Genomic DNA, 19,701 nt, shown 5'->3' with positions numbered 1-19,701 from the left:
AGTCAGTGACTCCCTCTCTCTCTGACCCTCCCCTGCTCACGCTGTCTCTCTTTCTCTCCTAGAAATAAATAAAACATTAAAAAAAATTAAAAAAAAAAAAGCTTCTCCTGTCTTCTGATGAAAAGGCAGAATCAAAAGTAGAAAAAAAAAATAGAATGTAAAGTCCACCATTTTCCAGTTAGTTTTGCCATGACATTGATTTTTAAATCTTTGTTTTTGGAGGTGGCCTGCATCTTCAAAGATTCGGCTTATTACCTAACTTGTTGCTGGTCTATTTGTTTTATCAAATCTGTTAAAAGCACCAATTTATGGTTTCACATTCTAGAGGAGGTATCTTTTCCCCACTGTTATTATCCTTTCTTTTCCTTCTCAGTGGATGCTAGCTCAACTTCTTTGCCTGTCTTGCCTTTTTGTTTGTATTGCAGGTCAAAGAGTTTGGCTTTGCACACTGTGCTAACAAAGAGCGTGAGTTCCGATGATGGGGAAGTTGTAGAGAGTGTAGATACGCCAGCTAGCATCTTTCTTTCAGAAATAGACCCACTTAGCCAAGGAAATGACAAGTTGCCCTTTAAGGCAAACTCTGACAGATCACAGCCGAGAAATTCTTCACTTTCACACCCAAGTATTATGCATACAGAATCAGAGAATTTGCCAGGAACAGTTAAAGAAAACTGCCAGGAAGAAACTCCAGAAACAACTGCAAGTCCTGTAGAATACCAAGACAAGCTCTACTTGCACTTAAAGGAAAACTTCAGTAAAGTCAAAGCATACGCTGTGGAAATTGGGAAGAAGATTCCAGTCCCTGATCAGTGTACCATTGAAGGTAAGTTCTCTGAACACCCTAAACTGGAGAAATTTCAAACATCACTTCGGGGGGTGGGGGGTTGGCAGAGGAGGCTCAAATCATAAAAATTGCCATACCTTAGGTTTTTGTAAAATAAATCACTTGAAAACACCATTACATTATTTTAATTGCTTTTTACCCCGGTAAGGTGAGTCATCTTTTTGATTCCTATTTGAATCTACTTAGGTACACCTAAGTTCACCAACTCTGATTTTTTCAAACCTCAAGATATATTATTCCTGATTCCCTGTCCCTAGTGTTTAGGAAAATTCTGGAAGGGGTCTATGTTCCCCAGAACAGGCTCTCAGGTAGAAGTCCAGCCAGAAGCATTTTTGCATCCACATAATCACGCAAGGAAACTATGTACAGCATTGAGCTCCAAGAGATTTTTCTCCCCTTCATTCAGGTAGCACCTACGAAGCAGCTACCATGCACCAGTCACTATTCTAAAAATTCAGCTTTGTGTGAGATTCAGCTATGACCCAAACAGACACAGTCTTTGGCTTCTTGGAAATTACAGAAAGAAAAAAGTGAAATCATAGTCAGGAGATGATACATGTCAGGAACCAGTAAGAGTGTGAGCTAGTCAGAAAACAGAGAACAAAGTGAAAGATATCAGGAACAGAGGCTTCCCTTGGGTGCACAATTTAAGGAGGTGCCAAAAAAACTCAGTAAAATTTTAAGTAAAGACAGAATCAGTATGTCTTGCTAAGTCATATTGGAGCAGAGGCAAAAGGAAAATGAAGTAATATTGATCATGTTTCCACTTACAATTTTGATACTTTGTTTATCATGAACTTTGTGTATTAATCTTGATTTTAAAAAACATTACTTATTTTGACTACTAAATTTTCTGGTGCTTCTTAAATTTTGTGCCCTGGTACTGAAAAAGATGATAGGTTTGAGTGACAGGAACTAAAATGAGAGTGTCCAGGTCAAGCTCATCCTCCTGGCAGTGGGTTGAATATTTTTGGATATTTTGAAGGCACTATCAGACTAATTGGATTTTTCCTGTGGTCTTTCTCAGTTAACAGCCATGTTATTCCCTTCAGACTAAGAAGAAGGTCCTAGACCTCATGTTGGACATGAAAGCTTTTCACAGGCTATGCCCTTCTTTCAGAAAGAAACATAGCTGAAGGATAGTGAATCCAATTCATATTCACCCACCCACTGACTGTTAGCCCCTTCAGTAAATGGTACTAAGTCCCATTTTCCATATTCTGCTTTCTCTCCCTTTCCCCACTCCAAGTTGGAAGAAAGAATGTATTTTCACGCTAACAAAGGGAAAGGAATGTATTCTCATGCTCTCAAGGACTTGGCAATGACAAATATGGTCTGTGTGTCTGTAGAATCTGACATTTTCAGAAGTGTTTACAATAATTGATTGATTAGGATTCTTAAAACTCCTTTTTTTAAATGGTGACAATAAAAGTAATATTGCTCATATTCAATGTAAGTTTTGAATAATTAAGTATAGCAGGACTTGGGAATAAAGTCAATAAAACCCAATTAATACAAACACTTTACAATTTCCCATTTCACTAATAGTCTGTGTATTTAATGCACAGGTTGGAGAACTTAACAGAAATGAGGTTATGTGAATTTCCCAGCTAAAAAAAGGAAATCTGTAGCAAACATAAAGTTAGACATATTTCCATCCGCCAGAATAGTTTTGTTTTTTCAGTTTAGGTTAAAACACTGTGGTAGATGGTGTGTTTTAATCTTGTGAACATTGAGGAAGTCTTGCAGTTCCAGTTGTCAGAAACACATGATATTTTTTATTGCCTTGAATTATTTTGGGACTTTGAGAGTTAACTAAGTGGCTTGGGGTTTTTTCCAGAATATTGAATAAATCCATCATCTTTACTCAAAACAACCAAAAATCAAAAGGTATTTTCTTTTGATGTTTCCTGCCAGGAATGACCTAGATAGAACTGAGTATATGTGTATTTTTTAAGTAGACGTTCTGGAACTTGTTCACATTTTAGTAATTTCCTGGAAATTCCTGGAAAATTCCTTGCACAGAGATATGTGTGAGGGATTGAAGATTTATATGACTCACTGTAAATACATCCACTGAGAAAGCACTCGTACTGACTGCAGGGGACATGTTGTTATTATTCCAGGGATTGTGTAAACCATTCAGAAGAAAGCCAGCACTCATCTGGCTGACACAGTTTTCCTTGCTGTCATGAGATCCGTCAGCTCAACAATATCACATTTCTTTTCTTAGAAATTTATTGAAGAAAGATTTAGGCTTAGAAACTGTGTTATGTTTTAAAGTGTTGTGGATGTAAAAGAGGCATATTTGGTCTTGCTGAACTGTGCAAGATAATCAAGAAGCAAAGGGAAGGGGCGCCTAGATGGCTCAGTCGGTTAAGCGTCTGACTTCAGCTCAGATCATGATCTCATGGTTCGTCGGCTCGAGCCCCACATCAGGCTGTGTGGTGACAGCTAGTTCAGAACCTGGAGCCTGTTTCAGAATCTATGTCTCCCTCTCTCTCTGACCCTCCCCTGCTCATACTGTCTCTCTCTCTCTTTCAGAAATAAATAAACATTAAAAAAATAATAATTTAAAAAAGAAGCAAAGGGAAGAAGCTAAAAAGACAAATAACCCAACAGGAAACAAGAACAACAACAGAGTGCTAAGAATAATTTTAGACTAAGACCATAATGTCTATTATAAGAAAATGATAAAGCAGCATTTAAGGAAGTTTTTTTGGTATTGTTTTGAATCATATGAAAAAAACTGATATCCAGTCTCCTTACTCTGACCTACAAAAACATCACTTTCATATGGTTCAATCTAATACTTCAATAATAAACTATGTTGAAAGAACAAGAACCTCACTAGTCACAGCACAACAGAATTCAGTATAAGATGAGTCAAGGTCACAGATACCATTCTTATCTGTAGCCCACCATCTTATTATTGTGTGATATTAATCACAGTGGGGACAAGCAATGGAGTATAAATAGAGCAGCACAAATCTATCATCATGTCTGGAAAGATTATCAAACCCCAGGTCTTATTAAGGTTGGGTCAGCAGTGTCATTTTGAGTATGAAAGAGCCTGTTATTCCCAAGTCAGTAATTCTCTCCTTGGTCTTATAGGTCTCTCCCTAGTGTGGGTACAGGTTAGCCACCATGGAAAGTTATGTATTCATATCCAGAGTGATGGTCTGACATCATTGCTTGATTGTATTTACCTACAAGACTGAAGGAACTTAGTTCATTAGCCAAAAGGCATCTTAAATATCTGAATCACTGGAATTCCTTTATGTGAACAAAAATAGAGGTTAAAAGAATCCAAAAATGCATGATACTGAAATAAATCCTTCAAAATGTGGCCCATCACTGGTGTTCTATAAAGGATGATGTAAAAGCTTACAAGAACCCATCAATGCTGCTTTGGTTTGCTTTGAAGTATTTCCTGATGGGGTGAAAATACATCCCAGCTGTAGAGCATATCAGCAAGCCTGACTTACAGAAAGCTAATTTTAAAGCTAGTAACGTCTTCCTTTATCTAATAGACCAACATGAGTTGATTTTTTAACTTGAACAGATATAAGAATATACAAAATAAAAGTTTATTATAAATATCAAGAAGCAGGTGTTATTTCATAATTAATTACAAAAAAGATTTCTTATTGAAATTTTGCATGTAGTCAACTTCAACCTCATGTTGGCATGAACAAGGAGGCAAAGCCAACCCAGCCCTTACCTCCTTCTCCTCGGTTGGTCTAATCTGGGGGATGATGATAACACCCATTCATTTAGTGGTTCTGGAGGAAGTTTCCTTCTTTTCTAAAATAGATTAGTTTCATTGTGGGATTAGGATCATTTATCGATGAGGAGAGCTATAAGATTTGAAGGCAGAGACAAATCCTAAAGCTTTCCCATACAATTCCAGAGGGAAAAACAGCAAATAAGAAAATATTACAAATTCCCTGGTGTCTCATTCATTGACATGGTCCAGTGGCCCGTTTGAAGAATGCTTTTTGGGGAAAAACTTTTCTAGAGAATTTTTCTTGGTACTTTGGGATTTATCTTAGATTACCTCTCTGCCAGTTCCCATTTCTCCAGAGTGAGTTTTAGTCAAAAGAAGTGACTCCTCCCCTCCCCTCTTGTAACCATCAGTTTGTTCTCTATAGTTAAAGAATCTGTTTCTTAGTTTGTCTCTTTTTTTTCTCATTTGTTTTGGTTTTTAAATTCCACATATGAGTGAAATAATATGGTATTTGTCTTTCTCTGACTTATTTGCTTAGCAACATACTCTGTAGCTCCATCCATGTCTTTGCAAATGGCAAGATTTAATTCTTTTTATGGCTGAATAATATTACATTGTGTGTGTTCATGTATGTATATATATATATACACACACACAGATATATGTGTATATGTGTATGTATATATAACACTTTATCCATTCATCAATTGATGGACACTTGGGCTGCTTCTGTAATTTAGCTATTATAAATAATGCTGCTCTAGACTTAGGGATACATTTATCCTTTTGAGTCAGGGCTTTTGTATTTTGGGTGTAAAAACATAGTAGTGCCATTGCTGAATTGTAGGGTAGTTCTGTTTTTAACATTTTGAGGAAACTCCATACTGTTTTCCTGAGTAGCTGCACCAGTTTGCATTCCCACCAACAGTGCAAGAGGGTTTCTTTTGCTCAACATCCTTGTTGTTTTCTGTGTTTTTGATTTTAGTCATTCTAACAGGTGTGAGGTGATATCTCATTATAGTTTTGATTTGCATTTCCCTGATAAGTGATGTTGAGCATCTTTTCATGTGTCTGTGGGACATCTGGATGTTTTCTTTGGAGTAGTGTGTATCATTTCTTCTGTCCAATTTTTAATTGGAGTATTTATTTTTGGGGTGTTGACTTGTATAAGTTCTTCATATACTTTCAATAGGGAGCCTTTATAAGATATGTCATTTGCAAATATCTACTCTTACTCAGTAGTTGCCTTTTAGTTTTGTTTGATTGTTTCCTTGGCTGTGCAGAGGCTTTTTATTTTGATGTACTCCCAAAAGTTTATTTTTGCTTTTGTTTCCCTTGCCTCAAGAAACATATCTAGAAAAATGTCTAGGGTCAGCCTCTGACAGCCAAGGTCAGAGACATTGTTGCCTGTGTTCTTTTCTAGAATTTTTATGGCTTTGGGTCTCACATTTAGGTCTTTAATCGATTTTGAATTTATTTTTGTGTACAGTGTAAGAAAGTGGTTCAGTTTTATTCTTTTGTATGTAGCTGACCAGTTTTCCCAACACCATTTGTTGAAGAGACTGTCTTTTTCTCATTGGACATTCTTTTCTACTTGGTGAAATATTAATTGATCATATAATTGTGGGTTTATTTCTGGGTTTTTACTCTGTTCTGTTGACCTCTGTGTCTATTTTTGTGCCGGTACGTACTGTTTTGATTGCTACAGCTTTGAAATATAACTTGAAATTACTTCAATTACTTTCATCAAGTAACTTCAGAGACAGGTCTTTCACCTCTTTGGTTAGGTTTATTCCTAGGTATCTTGTTGTTTTGGGTGTAACTGTAAATGGGATTGTTTTCTTAATTTCTTTCTGTTACTGCATTATTAGTGTGTAGAAATGCAACAGATTTCCACACATTGATTTTGTATCCTACAACTTCACTGAATTCATTTATCAATTCTAGTAGTTTTTTGGTGGAATATTTTGTGTTTTCTGTATATCGTATCATGTCATCTGCAAATAATGAATGTTTTACTTCTTTCTTGCCAATTTGGATGACTTTTATTTATTTTTGTTGGCTGATTGGCCAGTGCTTCCAGTACTGTGTTGAATGAAAATGGTGAGAGTGGACATCTTTGTCTTATTCCTGGTTTTAGGGAGAAAGCTCCCAGTTTTCCTCCATTAAGTATGCTGTTTGCTGTGGGCTTTTCATATGTGGCCTTTACTATGTTGAGGTATGTTCCCTCTAAACCTACTGTGTGGAGGAATTGTATCATGAATGGATGTTGTACTTTGTCAAGTGCTTTTTTCTGTATCTGCTGAAATGATCATATGATTTGTATTCATTCTCTTATTGATGTGACAAATTATGTTGATCAATTTGAAAATATTGAACCACCTTCGCATATCAGGAATAAGTCCCATTTGATCATGGTAAATGATTATTCTAAAATTTATTTAATGTTTATACATTTTTGAGAGAGAGAGAGAGAGAGAGAAGGTAGGGGAGAGACAGAGAGAAAAGGAGACCCAGAATCTGAAGCAGGCTCCAGGCTCTGAGCTGTCTGCACAAAACCAAAGACAGGGCTTGACCCATGAACCATGAGATTATGACCTGAGCTGAAGTCCATCACTTAACCAACTGAACTACCCAGGCAGCCCCTGGTGAATGACTTTTTTTTTTTTAATGTAATGTTGGATTTGGTTTGCTAGTATTTTGTTGAGAATTTTTGCATCTCTGATCATGAGAGATATTTACCTGAAGTTCTCTTTTGTTGTTGTTGTTGTATCCTTACCTGGTTTTGGAATCAGAGTGATAACGACCTCCCGGAATGAATTTTGAAATTTTCCTTCTTCTTCTATTTTTTGCAATAGTTTGAGAAGAATAGGTACTAACTCATCTTTAGATGTTTGGTAGAATTCACCTATGATGCCATCTGGTTCTGGACTCTGGTTTCTTGGGAGCTTTTGATTACTGATGCAATCTCCTTGCTGGTAATCAGTCTATTAAAACTTTCTATTTCTTCCTGCTTTAATTTTGGTAGGCTGTATATTTCTAGGAATTTATCCATTTCTTCCTCGTTGTTTAATTTTGTTGGCATATGGTTATTCATGATATACTCTTCAATTTGTATTTCTGAGGTGTTGGTTGTTATTTCTCTTTCATTTTGTTTATTTGAGTCCTTTCCTTCTCTCTTTGATTAGTTTAGCTAAAAGCTTATGAATTCAGTTGATCTTTTCAAAGAACCAGTTCCTGGTTTCATTGATCTGTTCTATCATTTTTTTAGTTTTTATATCTTTTATTTCTTCTCTCATCTTTATTATTTCCTTCCTTCTTCCGGTTTTGGGCTTTGTTTGTTCTTCTTTATCTAGCTCCTTTAGGGCTATGATTAGGTTGTTCATTTGAGATTTTTCTTGTTTCTTGAGGTATACCTGTATTGCCATAAACTTCCCTCTTAGAACAGCTTTTGCTTTTGCAAAGACTTGAACCATTGTGTTTTTATTTTCATTTGTCTCCATATTATTTTAATTTTCTTGTTGAATTCTTGGCCAGTTCATTCATTGTTTAGGAGCATGTTATTTAACCTCCATGTATTTGTATTCTTTCCAGATTTTTTCTTGTTGACTTCTAGTTTCATACTGTTGTTTTCAGGAAAGAGGTATGTATGATTTCAATCTATTTTAATTTGTTGAGGCTTCTTTTGTGGCCTAATATGTGATCTTCTGAAGAATGTTCCCTATGCACTTGAAAAGAATGTGTCTTCTGCTGATTTAGGATGGAATAGTTTGAATATACCTGTTAGATCCATCTAGTCCAATGTGTCATTCAAAGCCATTGCTTCTTTGTTGATTTCCTGTTTGGATGATCTGTCCATCAGTGTAAGTGGGGTGTTAAAGTCACCTACAATTATTGTATTACTATTGATGATTTCCTTTACAGTCCCTGTTTTAAAGTCTATTTTGTCTGACTGCTACTCCAGCTTTCTTTTCGCTTCCATTTGCATGATGAATATTTCTTTATCTCCTCACTTTCAATCTGCAAATGTCTTTAGGTTTGAAATTAGTCTCTGGTAGGCAGCAGATAGATAGGTCTTGCTTCCTTATCCACTCTGTCACCCTATGTCTTTTAGTTGGACCTCTTAGTTTATTTACATTCAAAGTAATAATTGATAGAATATATGTTTATTGCTATTTTGTTATTTGTTTTATGGTTGTTTTTGTAGTTCTTTTCTGATCCTTTCTTGTCTTTCTCCCTCGTTTGCTGGGTTTTGTTACTCCATAACTTAGATTCTTTTCTCTTTACTCTTCGCATATATATTACTGGGTTTTGATTTGTAGTTACTTTTAAGTTTGTAAATAACATCTCCTGCATATAGCAGTCTATATTAAGTTTATTGTTGCCTAAGTTGAGACCCATTCTTTACTCCTCCTCCTTTCATATTTGAGGCCTATGATGTCATATTTTGTATACTTTCATTTTGTGAATCCCTTGACTGGTTTTTTTTTTTTGCTTTTTACAGAAATATTTATTTTTACCGCGTTTTGTGGTTCCTAGGTTTCATCCTCTTGCTTATGGTCTTTCCTTTCCACTCAGAGTCCCCTTTAATATTTCTTGTAGGCCTGGTTTAGTGGTCATATTAGCTCCTTAATATTTTGTTAGTCTGAGACACTGTTTACCTCTTCTATTCTGAATGATAACTTTGCTGGATAACATATTCTTGGCTGTAGATTTTTTCCCCCTTTAACACCTTGAATATATAAAGCCGCTGGCTTACAAAGTTTCTACTGAAAAATATGCTAGTAGCCTTATGGGGCTTCCCTTGTATGTAACTGCCTTCTTTTGCAGCATTTAGAATTTTTTTTTCTCTATCACTACTTTTTGTCATTGTGATTACTACGTGTCTTGGTGTGAATCTCATTTGATTGATTTTGTTGGGGGAATCTCTGTGCCTCCTAGATTTGGATATCTGTTTCCTTCCCCAGATTTGGGAAACTTTCAGCTATTATTTTTTCAAATAAATGTTCTGCTCCCCCCCCCTTTTTTCTCTCCTCTATCTCTGGGATCTCTATAATACAAATGTTATTATGTTCGATAGAGTCACTGAGTTCCCGAAGTCTATTCTTTCTTTACATAATTCTTTTTTCTCTCATTCATTCAGCTTGATTACTTCCCATTACTCTGTCTTCTAGTTCATTAATTTGTTTTTCTTCTTCTTCCAGCCTGGTATTTATTACATCAAATGGATTATTAATTTCATTTATTGTGTTCTTCACATATGATTAGTTCTTTTTTATCACTGTGTTAAGTGTCTCACTGATGTCCTCTACTCTTTCCTCAAATCCAGTGAGTATCTTTATGATCATTATTTTGAATTCACTCTCAAGCATGTTACATACATCCATTTTGCTTAGGTCTCTTGCTGGGTTTTGTCTTCTTCTTTCATTTATGACATATTTTTCTGTCTCTTCATTTTTCCTAACCCTCTGTGTGTTTCTGTATGTTAGGAAAGTCATCTTTCTCTTCGTAGTTAAGAAAGTCTCTTGCTCTTGAGACTTAGGTGAGACATGAACCTTTAACTAGGTGGTGCTGGTCCTCTGCCACAGGGAATGTGCAGCCACTGTGGAGTCCAGTTGGGGCTGCTCCACAAAACACACATGAATGGGAGGTGCAATTTAACAAGATGTGCACATTCTCAGTGGAAGGTTGGAAAACAGTGTTGGCAAGGTCTGTGCAGGTCTTCTGGAGGAGGAGATCTCCAATTACGGGACTGAAGCAGGTCTGACTGGAAGGGAGCATGGTGTAAGCAAGTTAGGCAGTGATTACAGGTGCCATGCTGGCTCCCACAAGTGGCTCTCTATTTATGATGAGGCGTAGGGGAAGGCAATGCCACCAGCCAGCTCCTCTGTTCATGGAGAAATCCCTTAGTGAACTTGGAGATGAGTAACTAACTCTCCCTCCTGAAAGCTCTGGGTGCCTCTCAAACTGCTGCTTCCAAGGTGTATCTCCATGGGCATTTTGCCATGTTGCCTCTTTAAGGACAGACACTCAGTTTCCTATCCCCCTCTGGTCTCCCTCACAGCTGAGCCTGCTGAATTTTAAAGTTCCAGGCTTTAAGTCCTAGTGCTTGTAAGCACTCACAAAATTTGGCCCCTCTGATTTTAAAGCCAAATGCTATGACGACTTCTCTTCCCCTGTAGGATCCCTGGTATGCTAGTCTGTTTCTCACCCTTCTCCATGCCTCTGGCTCCCCCCTTCAGTAGCAGACCTTTAGGGTTTGGGTTCCCACCAAGTCCTCACATCCTCTCCCTCCCTACCCTCTTTGATGTGGCCTCTTCTCTGCATTTATTTGTGGAGTTTGTTTGGGTCCTTTTCTGGGTTGTTTGGTTCAAGTTTTATCTAGTTTAATCTGTGGGATGAGGTGAGTTTAAGGTCCTCCTACTCTGCCATCCTCCCCAAAAGTCCCCTTGCTTGCTATTTTTATTGAAATTCTTTGGTTTACCTTATTTAAAGGAAATCAATCTTATTTCAAATTGTGTATTAAAGAACCTATGAAAATATAAATTAAAGGAGATGATTCACTTAACGTAGGGAGAGGGGGAAGAGAAATAAAAGAAATCTAGTAGTTATTTCTCAAAAATTTCTCCCTGTAAATTTTCACAATTGCTAAATGTGGTTTGCAAGTTTACTTCTGAGCATCCTGGTGACCATAGTAAGAAAGGAAATGAAATCCGTGAAACATCTAGAGTGTCCATAAATAAAAGTATAATTGCTCAGTGGGAAAAAATAGAGAGAGAAAGAAAGGTTTTTATTTAGTTAGTTAATGATGCAGTATTTGCTAAAGCAGTTCATCAAAAAAGGTATTTATATTATGCAACAAACATTTAATCACTAAACAAAAATAGAGCACTGGTTCTCAACTAGAGGCAATTTTATCCCCAGTTTTGGGACTTTTGGTAATGTCTGGAGACATTTTTGGTTGTCATGATTGGGGGAGTAGAAGCATGTGCATGGGTGGGTAGAGGCCAGGGATGCTGCTAAACATTTTATAATGGACAAGACAGCCCCCTGCAAAAACAGAATCATCCTTCCCAAAATATCACTGGTGTTTGAGAAACCCTGCAACAGACCCTTGCTTCTGAGAGTGTGGTCCATTGACCTGGGTACTTTACCTGGGTACTTACTGAAAATTCAGATTTTTAGACCTATCCTAGACCTACTAAATCAGAATTTATAGTTAAACAAGATCCCTCAAGTTATTCTATGCACATTAAAGTTTAAGAAGCATTGCTACTGTAGGAATGAGAAATTCCAGTGAATCCCAGAAGTAGAGAAAGTAATTTTCTTCCTTATAGTGAATTTGCAATTTAGTTAACTGGCTCTTCATTTAATAATCACCTCTTAATTGAAGAGATAACTATTCTCAAGGACACTCAAGGTTACAAGGCTCAGTCATCTGGACTATTCATTAAATTTGTGGTTCCAGTTGTCCTTTGATTCTTCTCACAGGATATAGGGTTAAGAAAGAATGAATAGGCTTGCAAGCCAGGAAATTCTACTCCATGGTACATGTTTGAATTTGTAGTGTGTTTGGTTTTCTGACTTTTTATGAATGTGGAATTTAGTTCCTCACTGAAGGTAGTTTTAAGAGTTTCAAAATATCTTGGGTATCAAATATGTCTTCAATGATGATTAGTCAAGTTGTAAAAATGAATTAGAAACACATGGATTATGTTTCCCTTAAAATACGCAGAGAATTAAAATTAAGCAAAAGTGTGCTAGAGGCAATGTATGCTTTCTTAAACCCAAAACACTGAAAAGTGGATTGAGACGGTGTCTAAATATGTACTCACCTATCATTGATATTTACAGATTAATCCAATTGGCCTTCATTCTTTTTAAGTATGTAATTATGCATTGGACCATCTCTGCTGAATCTACCTGATTTTTTTCTAACTTCTTTTAAAAAGAACCCTGAAAATACTGGAATAAAAGCTATCTTTTCCAGTAAATAGGACATTACTATATCCCCTATCGTGTCTTTCCACTGATTTTTTATTTTTCAATCACAACAGTTACACTGGGTGGTTTTTGTTTGTTTATTTGATTTTTTTTTAACAAAACATTTGAACTCTTAGAAACAATTGAATCTACAATAGAAAAAATTGAGAAAATCTTTATATTCAACACTGAAATTGTATAATCTCTCCATAATTCCAATGTCAAGTATACGTTGAACACGTAAGATGTTTATTAATGTTTTCAGAAATTTTGTCATGTTTAACTTTGCATTTCCTGAACTATTGTATACTTTCAATTTATGTGCAACAGCAAGAAGAATTATTCTGTCTTCATAAAGCAATTCAGTAACTTATAAATTAAAGGGTTTATTTGAAAATTTAAAGCACTAAAATACAAAGAAATTTCCAAAGCAAAGGATAAAATAATAGCATGTGGCTATCCTTGGTTTGTTGAAGTGCAATTTGTAGCAAATAGCACCTTTAATGCAAATTATAGTGCCCTAATGTGTAAGAGAACCCATCTAAGTTTAACTTAGAAACTGGGTTTTCAAAGTCTTGAGGCTTAAGAAATTTCCAAATGCTTTTAGTCAAGCACTATTATTGTTAACTTTTGAACTCATGCACATTTTAAGAAAATGTAATCCATATGTTCCAAATTCATTTTCACTTTATCCATCAAGATATGATTTAGTAAACTCTTTTCATCCTTATGAGGTGTTTTACTGATAAAAATGTCATCAAGAAAGGACCTTTGCTGGTATAAGAAGAAACTGTACCCAAATTGCTGTAATGATGACCCCAGTGACTTTTGGGAAAAAAAATTCTTTTCTAGTTTTGGTCACACTTTTTACTGTTTAAACAAACAAACAAACAAACAAACCCACGTTTCTTAACATGGAATTATGGAATCAACTAGTTGGGGGCAGAGTCTGTTCAGGGAGAATGTAGGTAGGCTACTTTGTTCATTCATGTTAGGCAAGGTTGGGCTTGGAACTACCCCTATAATAAAGCAATGATGAGAGTTAGGTACAATAAATCGGTTAAAAGGTCTGAGAAGTATTCCTCTTCTCTTTTTCAATCCAAAGTCTATACCACAACCTTCTTGGGCAGGAGCCTCAAATAATTGCTATTAGGAATGCATTTCTTTGCATTCTCACCATTTACTCCCTTCCTATAGACAGAATTGGCTCACATTCTCCAGACAGATGAGGGTTTGGAGACACAAGGACTTAAAAGGGAGAGTGTGGGGGTGAGGTGTCCTGAGTGAATGGGTCAGTATCATGAGAGCAGTTGGAGCCCTTAGCTGCTTTTGCATCTGCTCACTCAGTGCAGGGCCCAGTGCTTGACAATACAGCCCAAGAGGAAAGGCAGGGTGACATCTTCAGTGGGCAACTGATCAGGACAGAGAAATCCATGCAGCAGTGAGTCCCACCAGTGGCAGCCTTTGCAACCATTGTAGGCCTTCTCAGGTCACAAATCACAGCCTTTATCAGACAAACAAGCTTCCTAAAATACTTGTTTGTGTCCTGGAGTCTTTCACTACCCTTGCATGAAATTCCCAACTGAGCAAGCAGAAGCCCAGACATGGTCTTCTCAGCCCCTGGGGGCATCAGTCAGGCCCAAGGTGAGACATGAGTAGCACTTGGAACCTGAAGAGATTCTCTGGGTCCTACAGTAGGACTCAGGGTTCCTTATTTTTTAAGGTTTCCAATAACTTGGCTTTTAGGGCTCTGGATTTTAGATAACTCAGTTATCAAATATCCTAAACACTTACATACCTTGTGAGATACCTGCTGAGCGTAAAATGAGAAGTGGTCAGAGGCACCTGGATGGCTCAGTTGGTTAAGCGTCCAAATTCAGCTCAGGTCATAATCTCATGGTTCCTGAGATCGAGCCCCACAGTGGGCTCTGTGCTGACAGCTCAGAGCTTGGAACCTGCTTCATATTCTGTGTTACCTCGCTCTCTGCCCCTCCCCCACTCATGATCTGTCTCAAAAAAAAATAAACATTAAAAAAAATTTTTTAAATGAGAAACAGTCAACACCGTGGGCCTGAGTCTATATCCCTTTGACATCCCTGCAGGCTTTGGACCTTCTCTATCCCCAGTGTCTCGCATAGTGCAGAGTAAGAGTTCAACACACACAGTTGAATGAATGAATGAACAAATACACCAACAAATGGAGAGCAAGATGTAGGCCTGACCTAGGAGACAGTGTGTGTACCATTAATGTGCAGCTGAATCCCAGTCTCTTTGCCAAGTGGACTGATTTTAACATTGCACATGACTTTTCATTTATGGTTAGGTTGATACCCTTTGTTTAATTAGGAAAAGAAAAATTAATTGTCTTGTGCAACACAAAAGGTTGTAAACACACAGAGACTTTCACAAGTAAAGAATTATATCTCAAACTCAGCATTTAAAAAGAGACAAAGTGGTTAGTCATTTGCTGGAGATATGTGTGTGGTATTTTTCAAAACACTTGCTATATTGAAGAAAATACTGAATTAGTGGAAACTGATGACTGTTAATTCTTTTAAAAAATGAGCTTCATTATAGTTATTTATAAAATCAGAGGAGTGGAGCACCTGGATGGCTCAGTCAGGAAGTGTCCAACTCTTGATTTCAGCTCAGGTCATGATCTCATAATTGTGAGATGGAGCCCATGTTGGGCTCTATGCTGGGTGTGGCACCTGCTTAAGATTCTTTCTCTCCTTCTCCCTCTGCACCTCCCTCACTTGTTTGCATGGACTCTCTCTCCCCTCCCCCAAAAATAAATAAAAATAAAATAAAATAAAATAAAATAAAATAAAATAAAATAATCAGAGGGGACATTCAAAAGTAAGGCCATTGGGTGGAGAGGTTGGGAGCATGGGCTTTGGCCTCTAGAATAGAAACCAGAAGTCTCTCTTCTATAGTAATGGCCAGTGCATTGCATATCTGAGAATTAAATGAGATGAGCATCCAAGAATTATTACTCATAAAAGCTTTTCGTATTTTTACCTGAAATTCAGTCAGTATTAACATTGCAGGCTCTAGCTATCATGGATATGAATTACATACAGATTTTTTACTGTAGGAAAATATGAGATGGGGACCAAGTGCACGGTGTAACTCTCTGCACCCCCCACTTCCCATAGCCAGGAAGGCATGGGCTGAGCAGGAAATGAGACAAAGACTTTTATTCTTCAGAACAGTTCCACGGGCTGTGTCACCTGTGGAGAGGATGGTCTTATTTTCCAAACTAAAATTGGGACATGTGAGCTGGAGGAAACAAAACTAAACCAAACTAACTGCCATTTATGCCAATGGTTTTCAGACACAGTTCTTAGTCTCTGAGTATTTTGCACCACTGAGACTGGTATTTCCTGAAATTCTTTCATCTACAAAACAAACTTAGCTCATCATTTGTCCCTCAGAAGGCTGGCTCCCTGCGATACTAACTTTGTGACAGCTGATAGATTAATAGAATTTCTCAAATAATAGCATAACCCAATTCTAATCCATTTCCTCATAGAAAAAAACTCCTCATGAAGTTAATTTTTTAAATAAATATAAAAATGTAGTGTCCACTATAAAAATTTTTTAATTTTTTTAAATTTTTATCCCTTTATCCCTTACCTAAAGGGATAAAGAAAATTATCCTTAATCTTACCATTTTGCTATTGTTAGAAATTTTATGTATTTCTCCCCAGGACTATTTTGGAAAGTATTTTGACCTTTCAAGAAAGGGCTATCAGTTTTTAAAAGTGAAGATGCTTCAATTTTTAATTGTAATGGTGAAAATTTGGATTTGAAAAACATGGGCTGGTTTACAAGTATAATTTAAAGATCTAGGCCAGCAATGTGCAATGATAGCTACAGTGTGCTACAAAATTTTAGCAGGATGATCTTCTAAATGGAATATTTTTGCTTAAGCATTGGAAATAATAGGCCTGCTAGTCAATTAACATATCTTTAATATAATATATAAAGAGTTGCCAGGTTTCCCTCTATAAGTAACATCTTACACTATATCAGCTATAAGATACTGAATCTAGATCAGTACTTTTCTTTAAAAAGATATTTTACTATACCTTGGTAAAAAATATTTTCTTCCTGCCCACGGCATTCCCTTTAGCCCTAAAACCAAATGTAATAATTCCAAAAATTGTAACACTCTTCAAACAAATTTGAAATATAGAAAAATGCTTACTTCGTCTTGCAATATTAAGCATTATTACCAGCCTGCATTATAGACCAGAGTTTGGCAAACCTTCTCTGTAAAAGGCCAGTTACTAAATTTTCCTTGGTCAGAGACAAATCATTTGATCTCAACTGCAACTATTCAACTCTGCCATTATAGTGTAAAAGCATCCACAGGTGATACATAAATGGATTGGCATCACTGTGTTCCAATAAAACTTTATTTACACAAACAAGCAGAGTCAGACTTGGCCCACAGCCATAGTTTATCAAGCCTTGTTCTAGGCAGTCAGTTTTTACTGGCTGCTGCATTCACCTGGAGCTTTATGCTAGATGATGTTTAAGGGTTTCTGATCCACCCCCCACTCGCATCCCCCCCATACACACCTTAGAGTAAACATAGCTGATTGAGAACACGCTCATCTTCACTATCACTAAAATCCCACTTAAATAATAACAGAGGGATTAAAAAAATATAAGCTTAGGTAAATGGAGGCTGAAACAGCAGACAAAGGATGACAACAAAATGTCTGGCAGAGTAAAGGAGATGCAAAGTTGGCACTAAGCAGTGACTGGGTTGTGGCCCAAGAGACTGCACTGCCACACAAGAGGGATTTTGTACAGTTCTGCTGGAATCTCCCAGTGATCTAGTGTTGGAGGTCCAGCAAACTGTTTTTCAGGACAGTTGGTTCTAACGTGATGCAGTCACTGTCAGAGGTGCCACAATCAGCACATTTGTAAAACTCAAACTAATTGATGGGGGGTAAGCATGGAAGTCTTGACTCCAAACTGTGAACATGTTGGTATTCAGCAGGCTTTTGGAATGAAAAGAATAGTGCCAAAGAGAACTAGCAGTTTGACTACTGTTTTTACTGCCCTTAGGCTATTTTGAAACGTGGCTCTCCAGCCTTCTTTCTAAGGCCCAGGGGAACTGTTTGCTCATATTTGCAAAGTCACTCCCAGTACTGACAAGATTCCATCATGTTGAGGAAGTGTAGGACAGAAAATTGGAAAATAGGTAGTGCAGAAAGAAGGCTTCTGATTTGGGGTGCTGATTTGCATGTCTGGTTCTCTGCCTGCAGAAGGAAGCACAGAGAGAAGCAGGCTGGTAGCTATGGTGCTGGTGGGCTGTTTGGGTGTCTCACTCAATGGCCCTTCATGAATCCAGCAGACAAAGGCAGTGTATAAGGAAGCTGTGTGCTGTGTTGTGCCAGATGCAGACTTCAAGGGTGACTGGGGTCAAATATCACAGGCTTCACTAACTCTGAGCCAGTAACTCCCATCTCCTTTTCCCAGCAGAGTATTTGGAGAATTGATGAGGGGGGAAAAAAAGATGCAAAATTAACTGAGGTGGGGTTTGTTTGATTGATTGATTGATTGATTTTGACACAGACACTTTTTGTATTTTGTTCTCCCTTTTGTCCCGAAGCAGACACTAGTTATATTTAGGTCCTGTTTTCTCTATATAGAGGGGAAAAAATATTGGACTTCTTGGGTTACTACTACCACCATCACATTACTATATTTGCTTTGATTTGAATTCCTTTCCTCATAATAAATCTTCCTGTCTTCTCCCTCTCTTTGAAGTTCTCATCTCTGTCTCAGTTCATTGTATTTGCATTTCCTTTTTCCATGTCCATTCCTTTCATTCTTTGGGTTGGTCTACTCTCTTTGAGAATGTCAAAGAAAAAACATCTCTCAATACCCACATACACACAAACTTCTGGAATTTTCAACGGGTAGCTTTTCAGAGAGCATTGCACTGAGCATAGAGCATCATAATATTGATGAAGGTGGTTAGGGGAGTGGAATGGTTAATGATTTTCAGTTTTGACAGAAAGCAAAATTAAAATCAAATGAAATTCAACAGTACCACATAGATTAGGAAAGGCATGAAATACAAGGAACCATGTATCTTTCATGGTGGTGGAGCAGTATGTCTATCATCACTTCCTGCCAAATTCTGTGTTCAAGGTGGTATCTGGTTCTCCAGCCAACTGAATTTTACATTATAGCCAGGACCCTATGCAAGGACATCTGCAGACAACCTGTAATTGTTTACCCTTGGATTTATGTTAACTGATAGTTGTATTTGGGAAAAGGTCACATCAGCACATTTAGAGGGAGGTAAATGGCAGGCATTTGCCATGTTGGATTTGCAGGAAGACCTTTGGCCATTTCACTCTTTGTGAGGTAAATAGTGGTTCACGCCAGGAGGAGGCAATATGTAATTGGCAAGAGGCAACAAATTAACCCTATCACCCGTTGTTACACTCTTTATTACCATTCTGTTATCAAAGCACAATACAGTCACATCATTTCCTCTAAATTCACTGCGTATGATTTGAGTTGATTTTTGTGAATGTGATCCCTTGAAGCCGGAGGGCATTTTTAAAGTCATCCTTCTATATATGCTTGGGGATTAGAGTACCTCTGTTGCCAGAACTAATATTTGAAGTTCTATTACAAGAATGGCCGATGGATTTCAAAGACCATTCAGGCCAAGTAGGCTTGAAGTNAATAGGCTACCAGGGCTGGCATGGTCTTTGAGAACTGTGTGCACCAGCACCATTGCCCAGGCTCTTTCCCACCAAGGGCCTAGACCTGGACCACTTGTCCTCTCCCTACACCTCATTCACTTCTGCCTGTCCTTGAGGCCTTAGCACAAACACTGCTTCCTCAAAACAGCCCTCTCTGACCCCCACCCCAGTCTAAATGAGTTATTCCAATATTGTTCTTTGGGGAAGTTTTCCTATTTTTTTTCCTTCAGAGCATTTATCCCATTTGCTTTTTTGTGTGTATTATTCTTTATTGTCTCCTCCACTAAACAAAATAAATAGCACATATCTAGGATCTATACTGTAGAAAGTCAGCAAATGCATGTTGAATAAATGATCTTTTGAAAATTCCTTTAAGTCTATGTCTATACTATACTTTTTTT

General features: G+C 37.3%; 1 protein-coding gene across 2 annotated transcripts in view; it reads left to right on the top strand.

Annotated features, from left to right (window-relative positions):
* VEPH1 (ventricular zone expressed PH domain containing 1) overlaps positions 1–19,701 on the top strand; it is a 217,766-nt gene that overhangs the window by 122,956 nt on the left and 75,109 nt on the right. For both annotated transcript variants that reach the window (XM_077750127.1, XM_077750126.1), the window contains exon 8: positions 426–823. In XM_077750127.1, coding sequence (XP_077606253.1) covers positions 426–823 — 398 coding nt within the window. The remainder of the gene's footprint in view (positions 1–425; positions 824–19,701) is intronic.

The sequence above is a fragment of the Crocuta crocuta genome, unplaced genomic scaffold (assembly GCF_008692635.1).
Source record: "Crocuta crocuta isolate KB4526 unplaced genomic scaffold, BGI_CrCroc_1.0 scaffold19, whole genome shotgun sequence".
NCBI lineage: Eukaryota > Metazoa > Chordata > Mammalia > Carnivora > Hyaenidae > Crocuta > Crocuta crocuta.
Note: the sequence above shows the minus strand (reverse complement) of the source record. Positions and strands in the feature narration are given on the sequence as shown.